The sequence below is a fragment of the Chlamydomonas reinhardtii genome, chromosome 2, assembly GCF_000002595.2.
Source record: "Chlamydomonas reinhardtii strain CC-503 cw92 mt+ chromosome 2, whole genome shotgun sequence".
Lineage (NCBI taxonomy): Eukaryota > Viridiplantae > Chlorophyta > Chlorophyceae > Chlamydomonadales > Chlamydomonadaceae > Chlamydomonas > Chlamydomonas reinhardtii.
This window is the reverse complement of record NC_057005.1, coordinates 2523362-2542797: the sequence shown is the minus strand read 5'-3', so window position 1 is coordinate 2542797 and position 19436 is coordinate 2523362. Positions and strand designations below refer to the sequence as shown.

The 19436-nt window shown below is 62.6% G+C and overlaps 4 protein-coding genes across 4 annotated transcripts; 2 read left to right on the top strand and 2 right to left on the bottom strand.

The window, feature by feature from the left end:
* Window positions 1-115: 115 nt before the first annotated feature.
* Window positions 116-4548, top strand: CHLRE_02g092550v5 (uncharacterized protein). Its single transcript, XM_043059455.1, has 8 exons — window positions 116-370; window positions 649-723; window positions 860-1003; window positions 1147-1366; window positions 1550-2007; window positions 2216-2353; window positions 2540-2653; window positions 2821-4548. The coding sequence occupies exons 1-8, from the start codon at window positions 332-334 to the stop codon at window positions 4006-4008; spliced, it is 2376 nt and encodes a 791-aa protein (XP_042927089.1). The 5' UTR covers window positions 116-331; the 3' UTR covers window positions 4009-4548.
* Window positions 4549-4558: 10 nt separating this feature from the next.
* CHLRE_02g092500v5 (uncharacterized protein) lies at window positions 4559-13440 on the bottom strand. The gene is made up of 23 exons (XM_043059454.1): window positions 13206-13440; window positions 12914-12988; window positions 12694-12750; window positions 12343-12431; window positions 11910-12018; window positions 11522-11725; window positions 11158-11256; window positions 10798-10932; window positions 10409-10573; window positions 10119-10235; window positions 9760-9877; window positions 9380-9540; window positions 8959-9177; window positions 8579-8788; window positions 8369-8440; window positions 8078-8206; window positions 7698-7881; window positions 7259-7443; window positions 6948-7087; window positions 6642-6789; window positions 6096-6509; window positions 5532-5954; window positions 4559-5338 (listed from the first exon to the last, which is right to left on the bottom strand). Exons 1-23 carry the CDS (start codon window positions 13341-13343, stop codon window positions 5330-5332), a joined length of 3600 nt encoding a protein of 1199 aa, XP_042927088.1. The 5' UTR covers window positions 13344-13440; the 3' UTR covers window positions 4559-5329.
* Window positions 13441-13557: 117 nt separating this feature from the next.
* Window positions 13558-15546, top strand: CHLRE_02g092451v5 (uncharacterized protein). The gene is made up of 7 exons (XM_001701932.2): window positions 13558-13708; window positions 13813-13962; window positions 14085-14173; window positions 14307-14450; window positions 14691-14702; window positions 14887-14981; window positions 15110-15546. Exons 3-7 carry the CDS (start codon window positions 14165-14167, stop codon window positions 15204-15206), a joined length of 357 nt encoding a protein of 118 aa, XP_001701984.2. The 5' UTR covers window positions 13558-13708; window positions 13813-13962; window positions 14085-14164; the 3' UTR covers window positions 15207-15546.
* Window positions 15547-15551: 5 nt separating this feature from the next.
* On the bottom strand, window positions 15552-18770 carry CHLRE_02g092400v5 (uncharacterized protein). The gene is made up of 6 exons (XM_043059453.1): window positions 18553-18770; window positions 18265-18417; window positions 18068-18193; window positions 17785-17967; window positions 16673-17621; window positions 15552-16561 (listed from the first exon to the last, which is right to left on the bottom strand). The coding sequence occupies exons 1-6, from the start codon at window positions 18577-18579 to the stop codon at window positions 16386-16388; spliced, it is 1614 nt and encodes a 537-aa protein (XP_042927087.1). The 5' UTR covers window positions 18580-18770; the 3' UTR covers window positions 15552-16385.
* Between the last annotated feature and the right edge of the window lie 666 nt (window positions 18771-19436).

Here is a 19436-nt window from a genome sequence, read left to right as displayed (position 1 = left end):
CACATTAAAAACACAACAATAGATCTACAGTTGAATCGCTCAATCGCAATACTGCGATGGGGCAGCGCATTTTGCCAGTTCTGCCCATAGGCATCCTTGTTTGCTCTAAATCCTTGGTAACTCGTATTCACGTGATAGCATAAGCTGCTTGTAATTTTCAGGGATAAGCACACGACACACGGGTTTGCGTTAGGGGTTCTATCCAGGCGTTCACCCTGAGTCAATTTGAACAAAACACAACCTAGATAGAACTGCTGGCGCTGTCGCCGTTGCACAGCAGGCATATACAGGCGCAAGCAACGATCGCCAGTCTGCCGCTGCCAGGGGAAAGATGGACGCAAATACCATGCAGTTTGCGATGGAACAGATGGTAAAAAGTCGACCGTTCGGGGACGGGACGGCTGGGTGTATGGCCGGCTTGGACTAATATGGTAAAATGGCGACCGTTCGGGGAAGGGGCTCACGGACACCTCCAATTGACGTAATTGTTCGCGATGACCTTCAAATGGCGTGCGGGGTGCGCGCGGGGGCGCTGCGGAGATGCCAGGGGTGCCGGGAAGCTTCTGACACGCTCAGCGGCTGACGAGCCCGGAGGTGACTCTCGCCGTGCACCCGCTCTCACATCCGCGACCTGCCCGCCCTCCCCAGAGGAAAATGACCCCGGAGCAGATGGAACAAATGCAATCCATGATGAAAAACATGCCACCGGACATGATGCAGCAGGTGCGGGGTTTGGGCCCTGGGTGAGGTCTTGCGCCACACCCGCACCTGCAGTGTGGCAGCGCGGCCTTCGTGTCTCGTCACTTTCGTGGAGCCCTGACCTTAACCCTTCAATTGCCATATTCACATGAACGTACAGGCCATGTCTCAGATGAAGGACATGAAGCCGGATGACTGGGAGCGCGCCAAGCAGCAGATGGCGGGCATGGACGGTGACACCATGGCGAGGCAGGCGGCGCAGGCGCAGCAGCAGATGGCGGGGCGGACGCAGTACGTGCTAAACGTGAGCATTGGCACTGTGCATGGGCTGGGTAAGGTTCGGATAGCGGGCTACTGTCAATGCTGTGCCAGGGGTGCAGACAGCCAAGCACCGCCAGCGACGACGCGGTTGGGCTCGTGACATTCTTCCTGCCCGTGGGTCCACAGGCAAGCAACCAGCTAAAGGCGGAGGGTAACCAGCTACACAACCGCGGTGCCTTCGCGGAGGCGGCGGAGAAGTACGAGCGGGCTAAGACCAACGTCGCGAGCATGGCGGGCAAGGAGGCAGCAGACCTGGCGCGCGCCTGCACGCTCAACCTCAGCAGCTGCTACCTCAATCTGAAGCAGTTCTCCAAGTGCCTGGAGAATTGCAACAGCGTGCTCGCATGTGAGTAGGGACGTGCGGGGCTGCTGAAACGGTATCCCGTACTGGCAAGGCCACAGAGGAGAACCACAGCCGCACGATGTTGCTGACCATAGGCCATTGCAATAGTAGCAGCCAGTCTCCATACTGACCGGGCACCTAACTTCTTGACCCCTTGGCTGCCTTTCTGCCTCGACCCCCTCGCAGCGGAACCCAGCAACCTGAAGGCGCTGTACCGCCGCGGCCAGGCCTACATGGGCACCGGCTCCTGGCTGGACGCCAGCTCGGATCTGGAGCGGGCGCTCAAGATGGCAAAGGAGATCGACCCCTCGCAGGCGGTACCCATCCGGGATAAGCTGCAGGAAGTCAAGGACAGGATCAGCGCGCTGCGCGCGTCCGGCCAGCTGCCGCCGGCAGGCGCCAGCACGGCTGTTGCTGCTGCTACTGCTGCCAGCAGCGCGGATGACGGCGACGGGGTGGTGGAGGAGGTGAAGGAGGCGCCTGCAGCGCCGGCGACCTCCACCGCGTCGCGGGCGGCGGCCAGCACGGGGGCGTCTACCAGCAGCAGCAGCAGTAGCAGCAGTGTCGGCGCGGGGCCGATGGCAGGCATGGACATGGAAAAGATGCAGGAGATGGTGTCAAAGAACCCTGAAATGATCAAGCAGGTGGGGATTGGGCCGGCCTTGAGACGGGTGAAAGGCAACCCCGTCCGTGGATGGAGGCAGCTAGGCAATGGGTGAACGCCCTAGCATGTGCTATAACTCGCACGTGCGGTACGGTACACCGTACGCGGGGCCTCATTCCCAACTCGCACACCGATAATGCTGACCATGCAATCCACACCCCGGTCCCGCTCCACTGCCCTGCTTGCAGGCCCAGGAGATGATGAAGGGCATGAGCGATGACCAGCTGCGCGCCATGGCCCGGCAGATGGGCATGCCGGACGCACCGCTGGACGCGCTGCGGGGCGGGCTGGACGCCGACCTCATGACCAAGGTGGCCAAGGTGCAGGTGAGCGTGTGCATGCTGGGTGCGTGGGGCCCGGGCAGCGCTGTGCGGGCCATGGGAGCCATGCGCATGCCCTTCCGTATCTCGCAAGGCAAGATTATGTCGTAGCTGGTCAGTGCCTCTCTCGATGGCATACTTGATAGCTACCTGGGTCAGGCGCTCGACTTATGTGTGGCTGCGACAAAACAGGCCGAGCTGCCGCCGGAGCTGCGTGGCCCTGACGCTGCCCGCAACCCCGAGGCCATGAAGAAGATGGCGGAGGTGATGGCCAAGAACCCCGACATGGCCAAGACCATGGGCGAGGTGGGGGCGGGGCGGGGCGGGGCGTGTGGCGGGCCTGCAGCAAGCTGCTGTTTTGTAAACATGTGCGGAGAAGAATGTGAGTAGGGGCTGCTGGGTGGGGCTGCTGTCCTCCGCGTGTACAGCGTGGTGATGGGTATCCTGGCTGCCCGTGTCCGCCGCCCGCGTAGGTGCTGTCCACTATCGACCCCAGCAAGCTGCAGGAGATGGCCAAGCAGGCGGGCCTGCCGCCGGGCATGAACATCACGCCAGAGATGGCGAAGATGGCGGCGGAGAGCTTCCAGAAGATGTCGCCCAGCGAGCTGCAGGCGGCCATGGACACGGCCGCCAAGATGGGCCCGCCGCCCGCCTCCCTCGGTTCCTCCGCTGCGGACTCCTCCTCCGCCCGCGCCTCATCTGCCGCCGGTGCCAGCACCAGCGGCCGCAGCAGCGCCGCGCCTGCGTCAAGCTCGCTGGCAGCGGGGCTGCCACCCATGCCGCCGGGCGGCATGGACCCGCGGGCTGCGGCGGAGATGATGGCGTCCATGCCGCCAGAGCAGCTGGCGGAGATGGCCAAGATGGTGCCGGGCGGCGCGGGCATGAACATGACGCCGGAGGCCATAAAGATGGCGGCAGAGATGATGAAGAACATGAGCCCGGAGGAGATGGCGCGGATGACGGAGATGGCGGCGTCCCTGCAGGCGTCGGCGGGGGTTGGCAGCGGGAGTAGCAGCAGCGCGGCGGCGGCGGCAGCGCCGGCGCTGGGGCCGGGCGGCATGCCGCAGATGACGCCGGAGATGGCAAAGATGGCGGCGGACATGATGAAGAACATGAGCCCCGACGACATCGCCAAGATGACGGAAATGGCCAGCAAGATGGGCATGGCGCCAGGCGGCGCGGCGGGCGCGGGCGCCGCCGGGCTGCCGCCGGGCGGCATGGCCGGCATGGCGGACATGATGAAGAACATGAGCCCGGAGGACATGGCGCGGATGACGGAGATGGCGGCCAAGATGGGCATGGGGCCGGGCATGGGGCCGGGCGCGCTGGGCGCTGGCGGCAAGATGCCGGACCTGGGCTCCATGGGCTCCATGATGCAGGATCCCAAAATGATGGAGTCCATGGTCAAGATGATGAAATCCATGGATCCAGAGGCGCTGGCGGGCATGCTGATCAGCAGCGGCATGGTGAAGGACCGCGCGCAGGCGGACGCCATGGCCAAGCAGCTGGGCAGCCTGTCGGACGCGCAGCTCAACATGATGATCAAGACGACGGCGGCGCTGCAGGGCGCGCGCGACTGGGCGCGCAAGAACATCCTGCTCATCGCGGCGGTTGTGGTGGTGCTGCTGGCGCTGCTGCTGCGGTGGCTGGGGTGGATGTGAGCGGCTTTGTGAAGTGGTCAGGTTGAGTCGGTCTATGTGGGGTGTAGTTGGCCGGCCAAGGACCACAGTTGGGTGGTGGGTATGAAAGCAGGGCTTGAAGGTCGAGCACTGCGCGTCGCGTGCAAATGGCGGCTTGTCATGAGGATGATGGCCTTGCAGCCTTGACGTAACATTCTGACAAGGTGGGTGGGACGTGGCCTCGCGCTACAGCTCACTCGGCATTGCTTTTGACATGACCTGGTGCTATGGCTGAACGGACTGCCGGACGTGGAAAGCACATAGGGTATTGAGTCTACCGGTACTGACAGTATGCTTGCGACGATTGAGAGGGGATCTGGATGTGCAAGCGCACAGTGACCATTGAGTGCTGCCGAGGCCCAATTTGGATTCACGAACCCCAGTGTGGCTGCGACCCCTATGAATTTAAAGGGCTAGCAACTGAATGCGCCGTGTGACATGCAGCCCTGGACTGGAGCTGTGGTGCTCAGTGGAACTGTGGTACTACGATTACCGCAACCCGGGCTGTAAGACGTGACAAGCACGATGTGTGTTACCATTGGCAGTTGTGATGCAATGCGACCGAAAGGCCGCATTCCGCTATGTTACCTCGGCTGCTTGCCAGCGTTCCGGCACCAAGCAGTGACATCCGGGCTCCCGGCTCCGCCCACTTCTCCAGTGCTTCACGAGGACTACTCCCTTGCCAGCGTCGTGAAGCAACCACATCCAGCTGCCTAGCCCTCTTTCCTCAACAAACGCCAACAATAAAATTGCAACCTCTTCATGCTCACTGAGGATTGCATCGTCGGCACAGGCCACGCAGCCAGCTGCAATGGGGAGCCAACTCAAGCGCTCAGGTGGCAATCGCAGCGCAACAGGGACAGGTGCATACACCGCGGCAATCAGGAAGGCGCGAATCGCGCTTCGTGTACGCCGCACCGGCGTCTGGGCACGTGGCGCTGCTTGGTTGCAAATTGTGCTTGCGCCTTGCGAAGTGCGCAGTAGTCCGCACCTGAGTAGAATCCAGGCGTGCCTCCAACCACCCCCTTGCTGGATGGTAGCAGCGCTTGCCTCGCAATGGCGGGTGTGCAGCTGTGGGAGTGCGTGGTGGGAGCGCATGAGCGCTGCCAGATTCTGTTGCAAACTGGTGGCCGAGTTGACTGCTGCGGACACGGCCCACTCGCTCGCGCCGGCGGATCAGGCAGTTCTCTTTTTGTGCATCTGCCGATCCGATCGTCCTGCTGCACTGCGCACGAAGCTGCAGCATAGGTAGCACCATGGCGCGCCTCTCCATGCATCCAAGCAACCCCGCTACCTATCATGCTCATCGGTCCTGCAATCAGCAAGCGCACAACGGGGTGACGCAACGCATGTTGGGACAAACCCAGCGCAAGGGCGCAAACCCCGTCGTAGGTCAACACCCTGGGCACGGGCAACCTGATGCCCGTCTTATGTTCAACAAATTGCATGACCCATTGCTCCAGCCGGCCATTACAACCGCGCCTCCCAAGCCCCTCTGGCCCCACCTGCGTCGCGCCGCCGAAGCCGCCCAGGAACTCGCCAGTGGCCGCATCCAGGAACTGCGTCTCGTTGCCGAAGCCTTGGCTCAGCAGGAAGTTATCCACCTGGCTGTTGAAGTCCACATCACCGCCCAGGCCCAGGCCCGGCAGCCCGCCCAGCGTGCCCACGCCCATGCCCATGCCCACGCCCGCCGCCCCCAAGCCACCGTAGCCACTGGTCTGGCTGAAGTCGGCGGTGAAGCCGTACGGCAGCGCGGCCGCGGCTGCGCCGCCGGCCAGCTGCGAGGCCCCGCCTAGGCCCGTTATGGCCTGTGTGGCGGGCAGGGTGCCCTGCGTGGTGCCGCCTGCCACCGCGGCGGGCTGCGTGTAGACGCCGGGCAGGGACAGGTCGCTGGCGGCCTGGGAAGCCGTCGCGTCGCCGCGCGGCCCCTGCAAGCGTTGCCGTGAGCGCAGAGCGAGGGCGGGCGCCATGATGAGGTGTACCGTAAACATGGTAGACTGGCCACACACGCGCAGGCGCGTACGGCGAATGATACGTGTGACTGTACTAGTATTCCGAATGGAGCTTACCTTGCCTCGCGCCGTAGGCGCGGGAATGCTGTATGTGGGCGCAGCGAAGGGCATAAACGTCTGGCTCGCGCCAGCCCGGCCCGCTGCCGCGGCCACCGCCGCCGCAGTCGCGGCCCCGCCCGCAGCACCGCTGCCGCGCCCTGCCATGCCTCCGGTAGCGGCACGTGATGAATACCGGTTGCCGCCGCCGTTCGCAGCCGCGCCACTGCCACCCGCCGCTGCCGCGCCGCCGGTGGGCGGCACAGCTGCAAACTGCAGCTGCTGCCCCGAAGGCGCGCCGGCGCCTGGCGCGCCGGCGCCCACGGGGCCGTATCCAGGCGAGGCCTTGGGCGGCAGTGGGTCGCCGACCTTCTCGGGCGGCTGGAAGCGGTTGGTGGTGAGTGCACCCACCCCGAACGACATGCGGTCAAACACCTGCACAGCAAGGAAGGTGTAGCCATGGTATATTCAGTATCCCTAGTTGTACAACGGTAAGAGCGTCCAACCCCTTGAAGCAGGTGGCAAAACATGTGGGCCGGACCGAGTGGGTGCGGCGTCCGCCCTCACCCGCTTGGGCTTGTGCAGCTGCACCATGGAGGCTTTGAGGTTTGTGAGCGGCCCCTCCGCCAGGCAGCCGTGCTCCTTGAAGTACTGCAGCAAGCTGTTCCACAGCGGCTGGCGCGACAGCACGCGCGGGTTGCCCAGCACCACCAGGCTGTGGAGGGAGGAAAACCCCGAGGGAGGTTAGGCGGTTATTTACGGTAAGCGAAACCGATATCATGCGGCGTAATTCTAGACAAGGGCATGGATTGCAGGCATGAGGCATAAGGAGTTGGCCTGTCGAAAGAATCAGTACGGTAGAGAGCAACTCACCCGAAGCGCGCACGGGTGAGCGCCACGTTGAGGCGGCGCGGGTCGGACAGAAAGCCGATGGAGGAGTGCTCATTGGAGCGCACGCACGACAGCACGATGATGTCCTTCTCGCGGCCTTGGAACGCGTCCACACTCGACACCTACGCACACGCGCGCACGTGTTCCCATCAGGATGCGGTAGGAAGTTGGCCACGAGACAGGCCAGCAGCAATGTTGTGGGCGCCCTTTGAAATACGAGCGTCTGGGGGACAGAGCATTATCAAATCTCATGCCCCGCACGCACAAGCAGCACACGACCAAATTGCTCTCACCTCAATCTCCTTGTACAGGTCCTGCCGGGCCGTGCCGTTGCGCACCATGACCGACACCACGTGCGCGCGCTGGCCCTCGTACGGCGTGATGACGCCAATCTGGGCCGGGCTCATGCCGTTCTGCAGGAAGCGCGTCACCACCTTCTCCACTGCCGCCGCCTCCGTGCGGTTCAGGTACGAGGTGCCTGCATTGGCGATACCACCCACGTCAAAACGCTGCAGAATGTACACTTGTTGGCCGGGTAGCATACTACATACACCGGATGCATCGGCAGCGTGCCGCGCTTCCGCTCCCGTGCCCTTTCGGCCTAGTCCAGCCATAAGGGCAGCACCACCAACAGCAGTGGCTTCCCTCTAGACTCAAGAATGGTTTGGGACCCCTGCCTCCCCGTTCCTTGCTCGCGTTGTCCACGGACGGCTACCCCCAGCCCCTTCTCACTGCTGGCGCTGATCTCCTCCGCGCCCAGCTGCACCCAGAACATCATGGGCTTGTCGGGGTTGGGCCAGGGGAAGTCCACGCCCGCCAGCCGCCGCTCGCCCATGCCCGTGCCGTTCTGCAGCGTGCCCTCGTAGAAGGTGTTGGAGGGGAACTCCGACAGGCAGGGGTGCATCCGGTACTGGACCTGCGGGTTGTGGGAAGGGTGGCGGAGCAGGCCAGCGATGCGGGCGATCTCAGTGGTACGCCAAGGCAACATTGCAAAGGCAGTGTTGTCGACATGCTACCAGCCCAGCCCAGCCCAACCCGGCGGCCTGGCAAATCGTGGCTGTGGAGGTCTGCAGCTCGGCACCACGCACGGCCCGGCTTTCCAGTCTTCCCACCTGCAGGCGGATCGGCTTGACGCCCAGCAGGCGCAGGCGCTCGAACAGCGACTGGCACAGCCCCGCCTCCGCCGCCTTTTTGCACATGATGACCGGACCCAGCTGGCAGTGGTCGCCCACCAGGATCACCTGCGGGCGGGGCGGCGGAGGGGCAGGGCCGAGGGCGGGGGTGGGGAGCAGTGGGAGCGCAGGCGGGAGTGAGGCAACAGAAGCAAGCGGGAGCAGGCGTCATGAGATGCGCTGCTCGCAAGACGGAGGACCATGCGGTGCTAAGCTCAGCACTACACGCACCTGCTTGGCTCCCAGCACCATGGGAATGAGGCACTCCGGCTCCGCGGCCTGGGTGCTCTCGTCAATTAGCACCTGCACCGCACATTTGAAGCGCACATCATACTTTCAGCCGCCAGAGCCCCAACCATACCCAGGATGCAGAATTGCAGAGGGGCCAGCGTCAGCCACTCAGCCGCGTCTCCCGCCCCGTGCCCCAACCCCTCTACTCACGTGCTGGAAACGGAAGTGCGACAGGCGCGGGTCGCCTGCGCCCACGCATGTGGTGCACACCACGTCGGCGTTCTCCAGCACCTCCATCTCCAGCCGCCGCCGCAGGCTCTTGAGCTCCTTCTCGTCGCTGGCGTTCAGGCCGCCCTGCGCGCCCCGCAGCGCCAGCAGCTTGCGCAGCCGCTCGCCCTCAGGCACAGCCATGTGCGTCACCTGGCGCACGCAGTGAAAGAGCGATGGGCAGTCCGAATGACGGTACGGTACAGCAGGCAGAAGAACGGGAGGTTGCAGGGCCAGCAAGATGTAAGCGCGCTTCCGCCCCTATGCCGTGTGTTACATACGGCATGCGCATTCACGACACCCACGAGCACGCAGCCATGCACCTGATAGTGCAGCGTGAGGTGCTCCACCGGCGACGCCACCGCCTCGCGCGTCTTGGCGCACAGGCGCACCACCTTGAGCCCGGTCTGGTCCATCTTGTGCGCCAGCTGGTCCACCGCCACGTTGGAGGGCGCCGCCACCAGCACCTGGCCCGTGCCGCTGTGCGCCAGGTGGTACACGATGGCCGCACTGGTCACCGTCTTGCCCGTGCCGGGAGGGCCCTGTGGAGCACGTGACGCATGTTGACGGCGGGATAGGCGGCAAGTGTAGGTGTAATCGGGGGTTAATAATGCATGCCAAGGCATTATGCTAGCAAGCCCAGCAACTCAGAACTACTGTAAGTCACGCGACAGGATACGGCTTACCCGCGGCATTTTCCAAACCCACGCGGCGAAGCTTCCAGTCCCCCGGGCCCCACCGCACCTGGATGAGCGACAGCGGCTGCTGCAGCACGGACTTGACGGCGTGCAGCTGGCTGTGGTTGAGCTCGGGCAGCGAGGGCACGCCCAGACCGGCCTTGGGCAGCGGGATCTTGAGCGTCACGGACTCCACCGGGTGGCCCAGAATGAGGTGGTACAGGTAGCCTGGTGGGGCGGGGGTTCCAGGCATGAACGCCGTAGTTGGATGGCGGTGGAGAAGGAATGACGAGCGGGGAAGGACGCGGCGCGTTGGGGGCACTCGGGGAGGCAGGTTAACGCATCCGGCACATTGGTTACGGGTGGAGGGATCCGGAACATGAGGGGTCAGGAAGCGGTCCGCAAGTGACGTAGCCGCCCGTGCAGGTTCAATGCCGGGGCACGCACCCGAAATGGATGCGGAGTACTTGCGGAAGGTGTTGAGCGCGTTGCGCATGCGGTCAAAGCTGGTGCCGCGCCACACAAAGTCCACACTGAAGCCGACAGTGCAGTCCTCGGGCACATCCTACACGTTTAGTTCGTGAGCGGCGGGCGCATATTGGTCAGCGGCTGGCAGGGGCCCTTGGCTCTTGGACAAGTCCATGAGGTTGACCGGGTGTTGCACCATATTCAACAATCAACGAAGAACGCACGCTCAAGCTCGCACTGCCGAATACCGGTGTGCTGCTGAGGCGACGAGCGGTGGCTGGAGACCCATGAAGCGCTGCCAATTGAATAGCGCCACTGCACTTGCGGGCCACACTCACGTTTGTGAACAACTCCAGGCACACCTCCTCGCTCTGCTGGTATGTGAGCACATGGCCCAGCGCCTCCCACGCCCCGCGGTTGCTCGCGTTCTTGTGACGCAGCTTCAGCTCATCACCCTGTTAAGAAGTGGTTCGGCAGGTACGGAAAAACGTTGCAACACGTGGCACCGCCGTCTGTTGATCCAAAACCAACTTATGTGAATGTCAGTCCGCTTGTATGCTATCGCAATGCCGCATTCTGTATCAGACCCCTGTAGCAACTTGCCCTCCCCCGCAGCCGCAGCCCGCACCTGCATGAGTTTGAGCTCGTTGTCGTCGCGCGGGAAGTAGAAGTACGCCACGCGCTTGGCGTTGAGGCCCCAGTCCCACCGCAGCGTGATGTCATCGCGGCTCTGGCTCTCCTTGATGGAGCGGTCATAGTCGGCCTCCAGCTTCACCAGCGGCTCAAACACGGCCTGTGTATGATGTGTAGGAAAGGATCATGCTAACGGCTCACGACGCCCGGCAGCCGAAACAAGAGAACTGGCAGCCACACATCTTCGAACTAATTCTTCACAGAGGCAGTCATTAAGCACCAACCACAAATCGCTTAGTTCAGTTGCCCGTAATCACACGCGATGAGTCTTTTCCAGACACACACACACACACACCACACATTACAGCTGCCGCAGGCACCTACCTGGTACTGCGCCGAGTCCTCGTACTTGAGCGTCACTGGCTGCGTCACGCCGTCCCCCTCCACCGTCGCCTTCTCATCCAGATCGTCCACACCCGCCGCCGGCTTGGTCTTCCACATCTCCTCCAGCTTGTTGATCTGGGCAACAGCAAAACACACGCGGCAGGAGGATCAAGCTCGGCTGCACCGCCCAGCAGCAGAAGCAGCAGCACCGCGGCAGCAGCACCAGCAACAGTACTAGAATCGTTTGTGGCCAGGCAACGCAGCGCAACCCAGACTTCCTCGTATCGGCACCGGTGTGCCGCCCCGCTACCAAACAATAGCTTCGATCGGCCCCGCCCCTTCCAATGCTGCCCTGCCCACCTGGTCCAGCTTGAGGTGCCTCGCCCGCAGCAGCTCCGGCTCTGTAGGCTGCTTCACCAGCCAGGGCACCAGGCCGCGGTCCTCCACAATCGGCTGCCACTGCGGTGGCGGCGGGGTTGAGCGGCCTCAAGCACACTTTAGCACACGGGGGTATTTGCAGTAGTGACGTGGTGAGCCCCAGCAACGCTTCAGATGCACTTGTGCCCGCATCCCTCCGCTTCAGATGCACTTGTGCCCGCATCCCTCCGCTTCAGATGCGCTTGTGCCTGCATCCCAGCTACCCTGGGGTTTGTGTCAACCTCTCCGCCCCATCGTATCCAGGCTGAGGTCCCTACCCCGATCCCAGACCCGATTGTCACCGCACCTGCGACAGGTCGAGATTGAGGTCGCGGATGGTGGGGTGGTTGGGCGGCGTGTCTCGCGCCAGCAGCACCACCGTGTTCTCGCTCTTGACCGGCACGAACCCCAGCACGAACAGGTTGCGCGTGCCGCTGGCATAGCACTCAAGCACGGTGTCGCCCAGCGGCGAGTCCCGGTGCAGCTGCACCTCCTTGTTCTTGCTCTTGACCTGTTTCGAGTTCGCCGCGACCAGGGGAAGGGATGCAGCGTCCTCGGCAAGTTTGCGGTGCGTTGATAACAGGTCAATGTCAGGTGTTAGCAACAAACCTGCGACAATACGGATGGGTAAGATTGACCGGCGGCTTCCATTCCTACCCACGCTACCAGCCGGTTACCCGTGCAAGCCCACACACCAGGTGCAGGATGATGCACGAGCCGGTGCCGTGCACGCGGCCGTTGCAGAACCACTTGTTGGTGCTCAGGCACTTGACCACGCAGCTGGGGTTGTGGATGCCGCAGTAACTGTGCAAGGAGAAATGTGGAGCGATAGTGACAAGCAATACACACGCGCCCACACACGGACACACAGATGAGAGTGCAGTCAGCCGGGGTAGCGGCGGGGAGGCTTTGAAAGTAGCTGTGGCATAAGGGTCTGCTCCCCCAACATTAGCCTGATGCTCCGTACCGCGCCGTAATCCTCTCGCCGTCTACCCTGCCTCCGCCTGACCCGTACAAATGTTCATACGCGACATTCCCTGCACCCCCTGCCTTCCAACGACCACCGACCCAACAATATAGCCATCATGCTGCGCTGCCGTTTAGCTGCGCGCGTGCAGTACTACTCACGAGCAAGCCCACTCGGGCGTCTTCTCCGGCTCAGCGGGCGGCTGCTCCTCCTCAGCCTCCTCATCGAACGTCTCCTGGAACCGCAGTTGCTGCAGGGCACGAACCCGGGCACATTTGCTGACTAGTGTGAGCACACATGGTGCCAGCTTGCAGGGTTGAGTTGCACTGTGCTTTAGAAAGCAGCGGCCATACTTGGCAAAAAGGCAACACATGGCAACAAACGGCGCACGCCTCGGTCTGTGCATGGGCCGTGACTGTCCACGTAAAGCTTCTGTTACCGCCAGGGACCTCCCCTGGGTACCGCCCATGCATGCACATGCGCAAGCGGCCGCACAGCGTTGGTGCACTTGCCTGCTGGAAGCCCGCTGTGAGCCCATCAAGGGGAGCATCGAACGCAGACTGGTGCACCTGTGGAGCCGGTGCAAAACATGTTAAAATAATTGTACCATGTTCTGTTTTGTGCGGCGTGTGCACATGTAAAGCACGTTGGGCAAGGCGGGCTTGGCACACCGGAAGGACGCCGCATGGCATGAGGCACTGCGCCCCAGTTGAGGCCGTGTCGCCACCCCACCTGCTGCTGTGCGAGCCTCTGAGAGGCAGCCGTTACGCCAACAGGTGCGCCCCAGTTGAGAGCTTGACTGACGCCCTGTGCATGTGCAAAGGAACATGTGTCAAAAAGCATATGTGCACGCTGTGCCGTGTGCAGCGCTTGCCCGCTTCACCAGGTGTGGCTGGTGTTCCTGTCTCACCCTTGAGCCCCACGCCTGTGCCCCCAGCCCCGTGCGGCTCCCCCCTTGCCCTATCACCATTCCTCCTAGCCTCCGTGGGTCTGTATACAGGGTCGACTGAGACACATGCAGTACCTGCGTGAAGTCGTTGAACTGCAGCGTGCCAGGGTGCACATCTTGCGTCGCCCCATAGTCCTGGAACGTAAGCCCGCCGCCTGGCTCAGCGAAGCTGAAGTTAAAGTCACTGGCTTGAGTTGGAAACGGCTGTGTCATTCTTCATACAGAATTCAGCGGCATTCAGCGGGAGCGGCTACCTCGCTTCCCAGGGGCAGTAGAGGTTTCGTCGTGTTTGCTATTGGCCATGGAAGCTTGACTTACAATGACTGGACTCGGCAGGGGACACTGCTAATTCTGCAATCGCGCGCCCGATCGCTTCTCGCGCCTATTTTCACACGTGCTGTGGTGCATGTTTTACAATACACATTGAGCTACATGCATACCTTGATAATTAACGCTTAGCACACCAAGAAAAGGAGGCTCGGACTTTCCCTCTTGTCATACTCCTGTGTTTAAAATGCAAGCGCCTCATTCGAGTCTTGCACAATGTGCCAGGACGGTTGCATCCAGTCCGCGACCAGGTTAGACGAATGACAGGGTGCTGCGGATGGATGGCTTTATCTTCACCCGACTCGCACGAAGTAGCCCCGATACCCCTATCCGTGGTGACCCTCTGCATCTGCAGGCGTGCTAGTTGCCGGCCGTGCGCTGTCTGCACGGCGCACGCCAACTGGCAAGGTCGTTCCACAGTCTGTACCCTGGTCTGTACCGTTGGTTCATCGCGCGTCTGGGGCACACGCACGCGTTCATGCCGGGCGTGAGGTTTCAAGCACCGGTGCGTGGAGTGTCGCACCTTTCGGTGGCCGTAGGAGCAGACGTGACAGCAGGCGCGCCTCGAGTCAGCACAGGCAGCGTGCAATCAATACGGTGTCGACATGCATCGATTGCCTGCTGCAGACGTGGAGATTGCGCGGTTGACGGACGCAATCGTCACCGCGGAGAACAAGCTGGCAGCCTTGTTTGAGCCGGGCAAGCCCATGCCCCGAGTAAGCAGAGCCAGAGGCGCCATCAGCAGGGGGTTCCGGCTGCATGCCGCTTCAATACCCAAACGCACTGGCAAGGCCCGCACGCACTGGCAAGGTCTGCTCGTTACCTGGACGACCGTAACCATTGCTGCAGGCTGGCATTGTGGCAGCTGCGCGCCAGGAGGTGTCGGACATGAAGGCGCAGCTGGCGGCGCTCATGGGCGGCGCCGCAGCAGCTTCGGCGGGGGTTTCTGACGGAGCCCTCACTGATGATGAGCTGGCGGAGAAGGCACGGCAGGTTCGTGGCAAGAGCAGGCGGTACCTAATGTGGCCATATCTGGGACTTGCCACTCCGTACGTAGCGAGAGATGTGCCTCCAATTGGTTCATGCAGTCGATGGAGGCGTGATGCCCCGGCCACAGTGTGTCCGCCCAGTCGCCCCGCCCTCGCTGGGCTGCGCTTTGCGCCCTAGCACGCACTACTGACGGCTTGCTTCGTTGCTGACCACACGCTCACCTGTCACCCCTTTGTGCTACAGGCTTTCCTGGAGGTGGGCGGTGCTTCCTGCACAGCTGCAGTGCCGGCCTCGATTTTGCAGCTTTAAGGCTTGCCGGAATGGCGTGGCAGGAGTGCGGGGGCCTGCAGGCAGGCTGATGCGCGTACCGCATGTAGTGCTGCCTGCCTGATCCACGCGCGCACACCTGTTGTCACTAAGCAACTAACACTGTATGCAGGTGGAGCGGATGCTGGGCCAGAAGACCGGCACGTCCAGTCGGCGCGACGATGCCACAGCCATTGCGGTTCTGGAGGCGGAGAACGAGCGGCTCCGGTAGGTGTGAGGGCCCTCCCAAGCCACGAGCCGTCTCGCTGTGCTGGCCTTGGATGGTACCCCTCGATGGCATCCTGTCCACACCGTCACAGCCGTGTGCTACTCTGCTCCTTCCGTTATGCCTCCAGGGTGGAGGCGACAGCGCTGCTTGTGCGGCAGCAGCAGCTGGAGGAGCTGGTGGCCTCTGTCATCGCCAAGGGCAAGGCCGCTGCAAGCAACAATTAGCAAGCCGTCGCCCAGCACCAAACACAAATTTAAGCGTTGGCACGCATGCTGAGGTCGGTGCATTGCAGCCATCGTATGGTGTAGTGCTTGGCCGCGCGTGTGTAAATGGCAAGAGCTGTGGTAATTACGTAATGCTCCGCGTTCCTTGATGCCTGTATTATTGTGCGGTATCCACCATGGGCGTGTGTTCTGTTCACGGCAAGGTGGAAGGCGGATGGCCACCTTGCCTCAATGGCCTTGCAGGCCAAGCGAAGCTGCCCAGTGACCTTCTGGTGGATGCAAGCCTCGAGGTCACATCTTAGTGCAGCGCCAACCGCACCTGGCGAGTAGAATCAGGGGAATTGATGACCATGGACATTACATTTTAATAATCGGGGCGTTGTGAAAATGCCCGCATAGCTCTTCCGTGCAGCGGCCACCAATGAGGTCTCCTGCCACACCAACAATAGAACACTTTGGTCCACATTGCCTGCGGTTTCGTCATCGTACTGCCATCCGTAGCCTGCACCAAGGAAAGAGTGGCTACCTATCGTTACGCACCTCTGCCTGAGCTCCATCGCCACATCCTCATTCAGTGTCGCCTCGGCTCCCATCACTTCCACCTCAGCTACCTCTCGGGCGCTGCGCCATCCTCATGCGCCGTACGCGCCCCAAAAGTCAGTGTAGTTCGTTTTCCCGCCCAGCGGCCACACCATCCGCGCTCTGCCCACCAAATCGTCTGTCTGCCTTACGTCTGGGATCGCACAACCTGCCCCAGTGCATGTCATACTCATGCTTCCCATTCACTAACGCACGTGTGTGAGGGGAGGTCTCTTCTGACACGCGTGTCCCATCGCACCCTGGTCCTGACCACACCAGCGCATATCCAGTCAGTCAGCGACGCTGCTGCCACAATGCATTCGCATCGCAACAGCAGCGATCCGAAGCCCCACAACAACTAGGGCTTGCCATCGAGCAGCAACCCTGTGAGTCTGAACTGACGAGAACGGCATATTTATCCCGGTCCCAATCCTGCACATCTGCGCCCACACATCACATGCCACCCACAGGAGACTGCCCCCATCCACGTGGAAAACTGCATGAGGGACAACCGCTTCCGCTTCCAACTTCGCTGCATTCGCCCCCACACGACCTGTGCGCCGCGCCACAAGAACTTGCACCTGCTACTATACTAAGGGTTTACGCTTGTTTCGGCCCGCTCCCGGACTCCCGCGGCCCGCGCCCACCGCGCTCCCCGCCGCGCCCCCCGCGGCCGCCCTCTCCACGGCCGCGGCCGCCTGATCCGCTCGAGGGGCGCTCACCGCGACCGCCATCGCCGCGGCCACCGCGCCCGCCACGCCCGCCTTCGTACCCACCTGCAAGGTCAGGCAGTAACGCATTAGCAACTGGTGGCCCCATGCCGTACCGTGATCCAAGCATTCCAGCCGTCATGTCTGAAACCCCAGCGGCCCCCAGCTGCAACCTACCGCGCATCTCGCCACCGCGCCCGCCGCGGTACCCGCTGCCCACGCCGCTGCCGCGGCCGCGCTCGCCACGGCCGCCACCGCCGCCGCCGCGGGGCGCGAAGCCGCGCTCAAACTCGGGCAGTACGCCCAGAATTTTGAGCGGCTTGTCGCTGTCCGCTAGCCGCAACTTGCCGCTGGCGTCCAGTGCAGCCTTTTGCGACTTCTCATCCGCATAGAACACGTACGCCACCATGCCGAAGCGCGGCGAGCGCACCACGTTCACGCCCGAGGAGCCGAAGGTGCCAAACTGCGCGAACTCCGCCGTGAGCAGCTTCTTCAGCTCTGCCTGCGACAGCTGCGGAATGCCCTGCACGTACACGCCGAAGCCCCCATCGCTGTTGTCGCCGGCGACGGCCGCTGGCAGCGCCTCCGGCACGCCCTCGTCCATGTCCGCCGTCTCCGCCACCTCCGCCACAGCCACCGCCTCGCCCTCCGCCACTGTACCTGCCGCGGACGCTGCCACCTCCGAGGCCGGCTCCGGCGCAGGCGCGGGCACGGTGGCCGGCTGCTGAGGCACCTTTGCAGGCGTGTTGGGCTTCACCGCGGACGCCGCAGCCGACGACGCCAGCTTGGCCCGCTCCGCCCAGCTCAGGTTGGCGGCCGGCGCGGGTGCGGGTGCCGGAGCCGGCGGCTGGGCTTGGGCCGGCTTCGGCGCCGGAGCGGGAGCGGGCGCCGGGCTTGGGGCCGCGGGTGCTGGGGCTGCGGCAGGCGCCGGGGTAGGAGCGGGCATCGGCGCGGGGGCCTGCACAGGAGCTGCCGGGGGCGCCGCCGGAGCCGGGGCCGCGCTGGCCGGTGCGACTGGCATCTCCACCGGCATCGGCACCGGGACCACCGGCGGCGGCACCACGGGGATGCCAGGCGGCATGGCGGGCACCATGTCCACACGCGGGGGCAGCTGGCCACCCGGGATCTGCAACATTAGCGAAGGAACCAACCGAGCTCGGATGTGGCAGTTTCTGTATTTGTATTCCCAGCCTGCGCCCGACTGTACTATTACCACTGCTCATGGTAAGCAATTCGGGCCGAGCCGATTGCAGCCATTCGTTGTGGTCATATGAGCCGCCGCAACTCACCGGCACAGGCACCATGCCGAACGCGGGGGGAGGGATGGCCGCGACGTGCGCGCCCACAAAGCCGTTCTCCATCGGCGGGCGGACGGGCTCCGGCGCGAAGATGCGCAGCATATCGTTCAGGACGTAATAGCCCTTCTCCTGGGTGGCCAGGAAGAAGGCCTGCACGAACTTGCGGTCCACGCCCTGTCAGCGCGGCACAAGACAGCCGTGTGTCAGCCTCACACTCTGCGCAGGAGTAACAACGGCACGAAACCCCAGTACTGCCCTTCCGCCCGCCGCGCACCTGCAGCTTCATCGTTCCAGCCACCTGAAGCAGCACGCCATTGTTCTGCGAGAACTGCGCGTCCAGAGTCTTGTCCGCGGCAACCACCGCGTTAGCGATAGTCTTCATGACCTTCTCCTGGATGGCCTGCAAGCGCAGCGCAGAAACAGTATTAGAGCCCAGATCTGATGACTGCTTGTGATGAACAATGAGCTTACGTCCAGGTTGCCGCTAGCAGTCTCCGTGAGAACCGTGCCATCGGGCTGGACATCGCACACGGTGAACAGGCTATTCTCCTTGTAGAACCGATGCTGGTACTTGGGCAGCTTCTCCAGCACATCATAGTACTTGCTGATAAATTGTTCTCCGACCTGCAAACAGCCAAGCAGGGTCCAGGCTCGGTTCGCTTAGCCGCTGGGCGGCGGTAACAGGCTTCCGAGGGGCCCAGTAGCCCCCAAATGTTGTCAGGTGTAAAAGGACCGCGACCATCATTCCGGAACGCTCACCCAGGTGGGCGAGGAGACTCTCTCCATTCTCCGAGCGATCTCTTTGTGATCAGTTCAAACCGGGATTTTTCGTTATGCAGAGTAGTGTAACCTTTGAATTCTTGAATCCTGGAGAGGACCGACAAACGTTTAGTTCCTAGGTGGACGCGGCACAAAGATTGTGACTATCAAGCCCAGCGGCCGGAATCCAAAAGAACTAGTGGTATGCCGCGAACTCAGGAAACCAACATTGCGTCTTTCAAAGGGCACAGCGAGTGCAGTCTGAATCCCGCCATTCTTGTGTCGCCCCCATCCCGGGCTACCCCACCCCGCCACTCCCGCCCCGCCCTGCCCCGCCCCCGCCCGCGAGGCGTGCCCGCAATCTTATCTGATTATTACCACCAAGGTTCCACCGGTGAAACAAGCAAAACCTGCAATAGTCCGCCTAAAAACAACTTGGCATTGCCAGCAACGCCGTGCAGGTCCTGTTCCTGCCGTTCGCGAGCTAGGGCAGATATGAGAGAAGTTGCCCCGCACACGGTCATGAGTCGGCCTGCCTCTATCGGTGATGATTCATTCACAAGGGCACAAGACGCCGCTTTCACAACACAGTGCACCCAAATGACAGTCCAGCATAATGCAGGACGCGTGCTCTTAGCCAAGGCCAGGGGGGCCAAGGGGGGCCAAGGCGTCAGGCCGTGTGGCGTGTGTGGCGTGGAAGCGGTGGCACACAGTGGTCAGTGGTCGTATCATCTTCCATCAACACTGCGGAATTTTCCCCCAATCCGGCCAACGCCGGGGATCTTTTGGGTTTGGGGCTACGCCTCTACGGAATGTAGACGTTGGCGGTATCAAAGACGTTTTGGGGGGTTTGGGGGCTTGCCCGTACGGTTGTGTTTCCGGGC

Coding starts and splice junctions, on each gene's coding strand:
- CHLRE_02g092550v5 (XM_043059455.1), top strand. CDS start 332: ATGGACGCAAATACCATGCAGTTTGCGATGGAACAGATG. Junction 724..859: donor CACCGGACATGATGCAGCAG/GTGCGGGGTTTG, acceptor ATGAACGTACAG/GCCATGTCTCAGATGAAGGA. Junction 2,654..2,820: donor TGGCCAAGACCATGGGCGAG/GTGGGGGCGGGG, acceptor CCGCCCGCGTAG/GTGCTGTCCACTATCGACCC.
- CHLRE_02g092500v5 (XM_043059454.1), bottom strand. CDS start 13,343: ATGACACAGCCGTTTCCAACTCAAGCCAGTGACTTTAACTTCAGCTTC. Junction 10,236..10,408: donor ACGAGCTCAAACTCATGCAG/GTGCGGGCTGCG, acceptor ACTTCTTAACAG/GGTGATGAGCTGAAGCTGCG. Junction 7,882..8,077: donor TCAAGCCGATCCGCCTGCAG/GTGGGAAGACTG, acceptor CACAACCCGCAG/GTCCAGTACCGGATGCACCC.
- CHLRE_02g092451v5 (XM_001701932.2), top strand. Junction 14,982..15,109: donor GCGGAGAACGAGCGGCTCCG/GTAGGTGTGAGG, acceptor TTATGCCTCCAG/GGTGGAGGCGACAGCGCTGC.
- CHLRE_02g092400v5 (XM_043059453.1), bottom strand. CDS start 18,579: ATGGAGAGAGTCTCCTCGCCCACCTGG. Junction 18,194..18,264: donor CTGCTAGCGGCAACCTGGAC/GTAAGCTCATTG, acceptor CTGCGCTTGCAG/GCCATCCAGGAGAAGGTCAT. Junction 16,562..16,672: donor GCGCGGTGGCGAGATGCGCG/GTAGGTTGCAGC, acceptor CTGACCTTGCAG/GTGGGTACGAAGGCGGGCGT.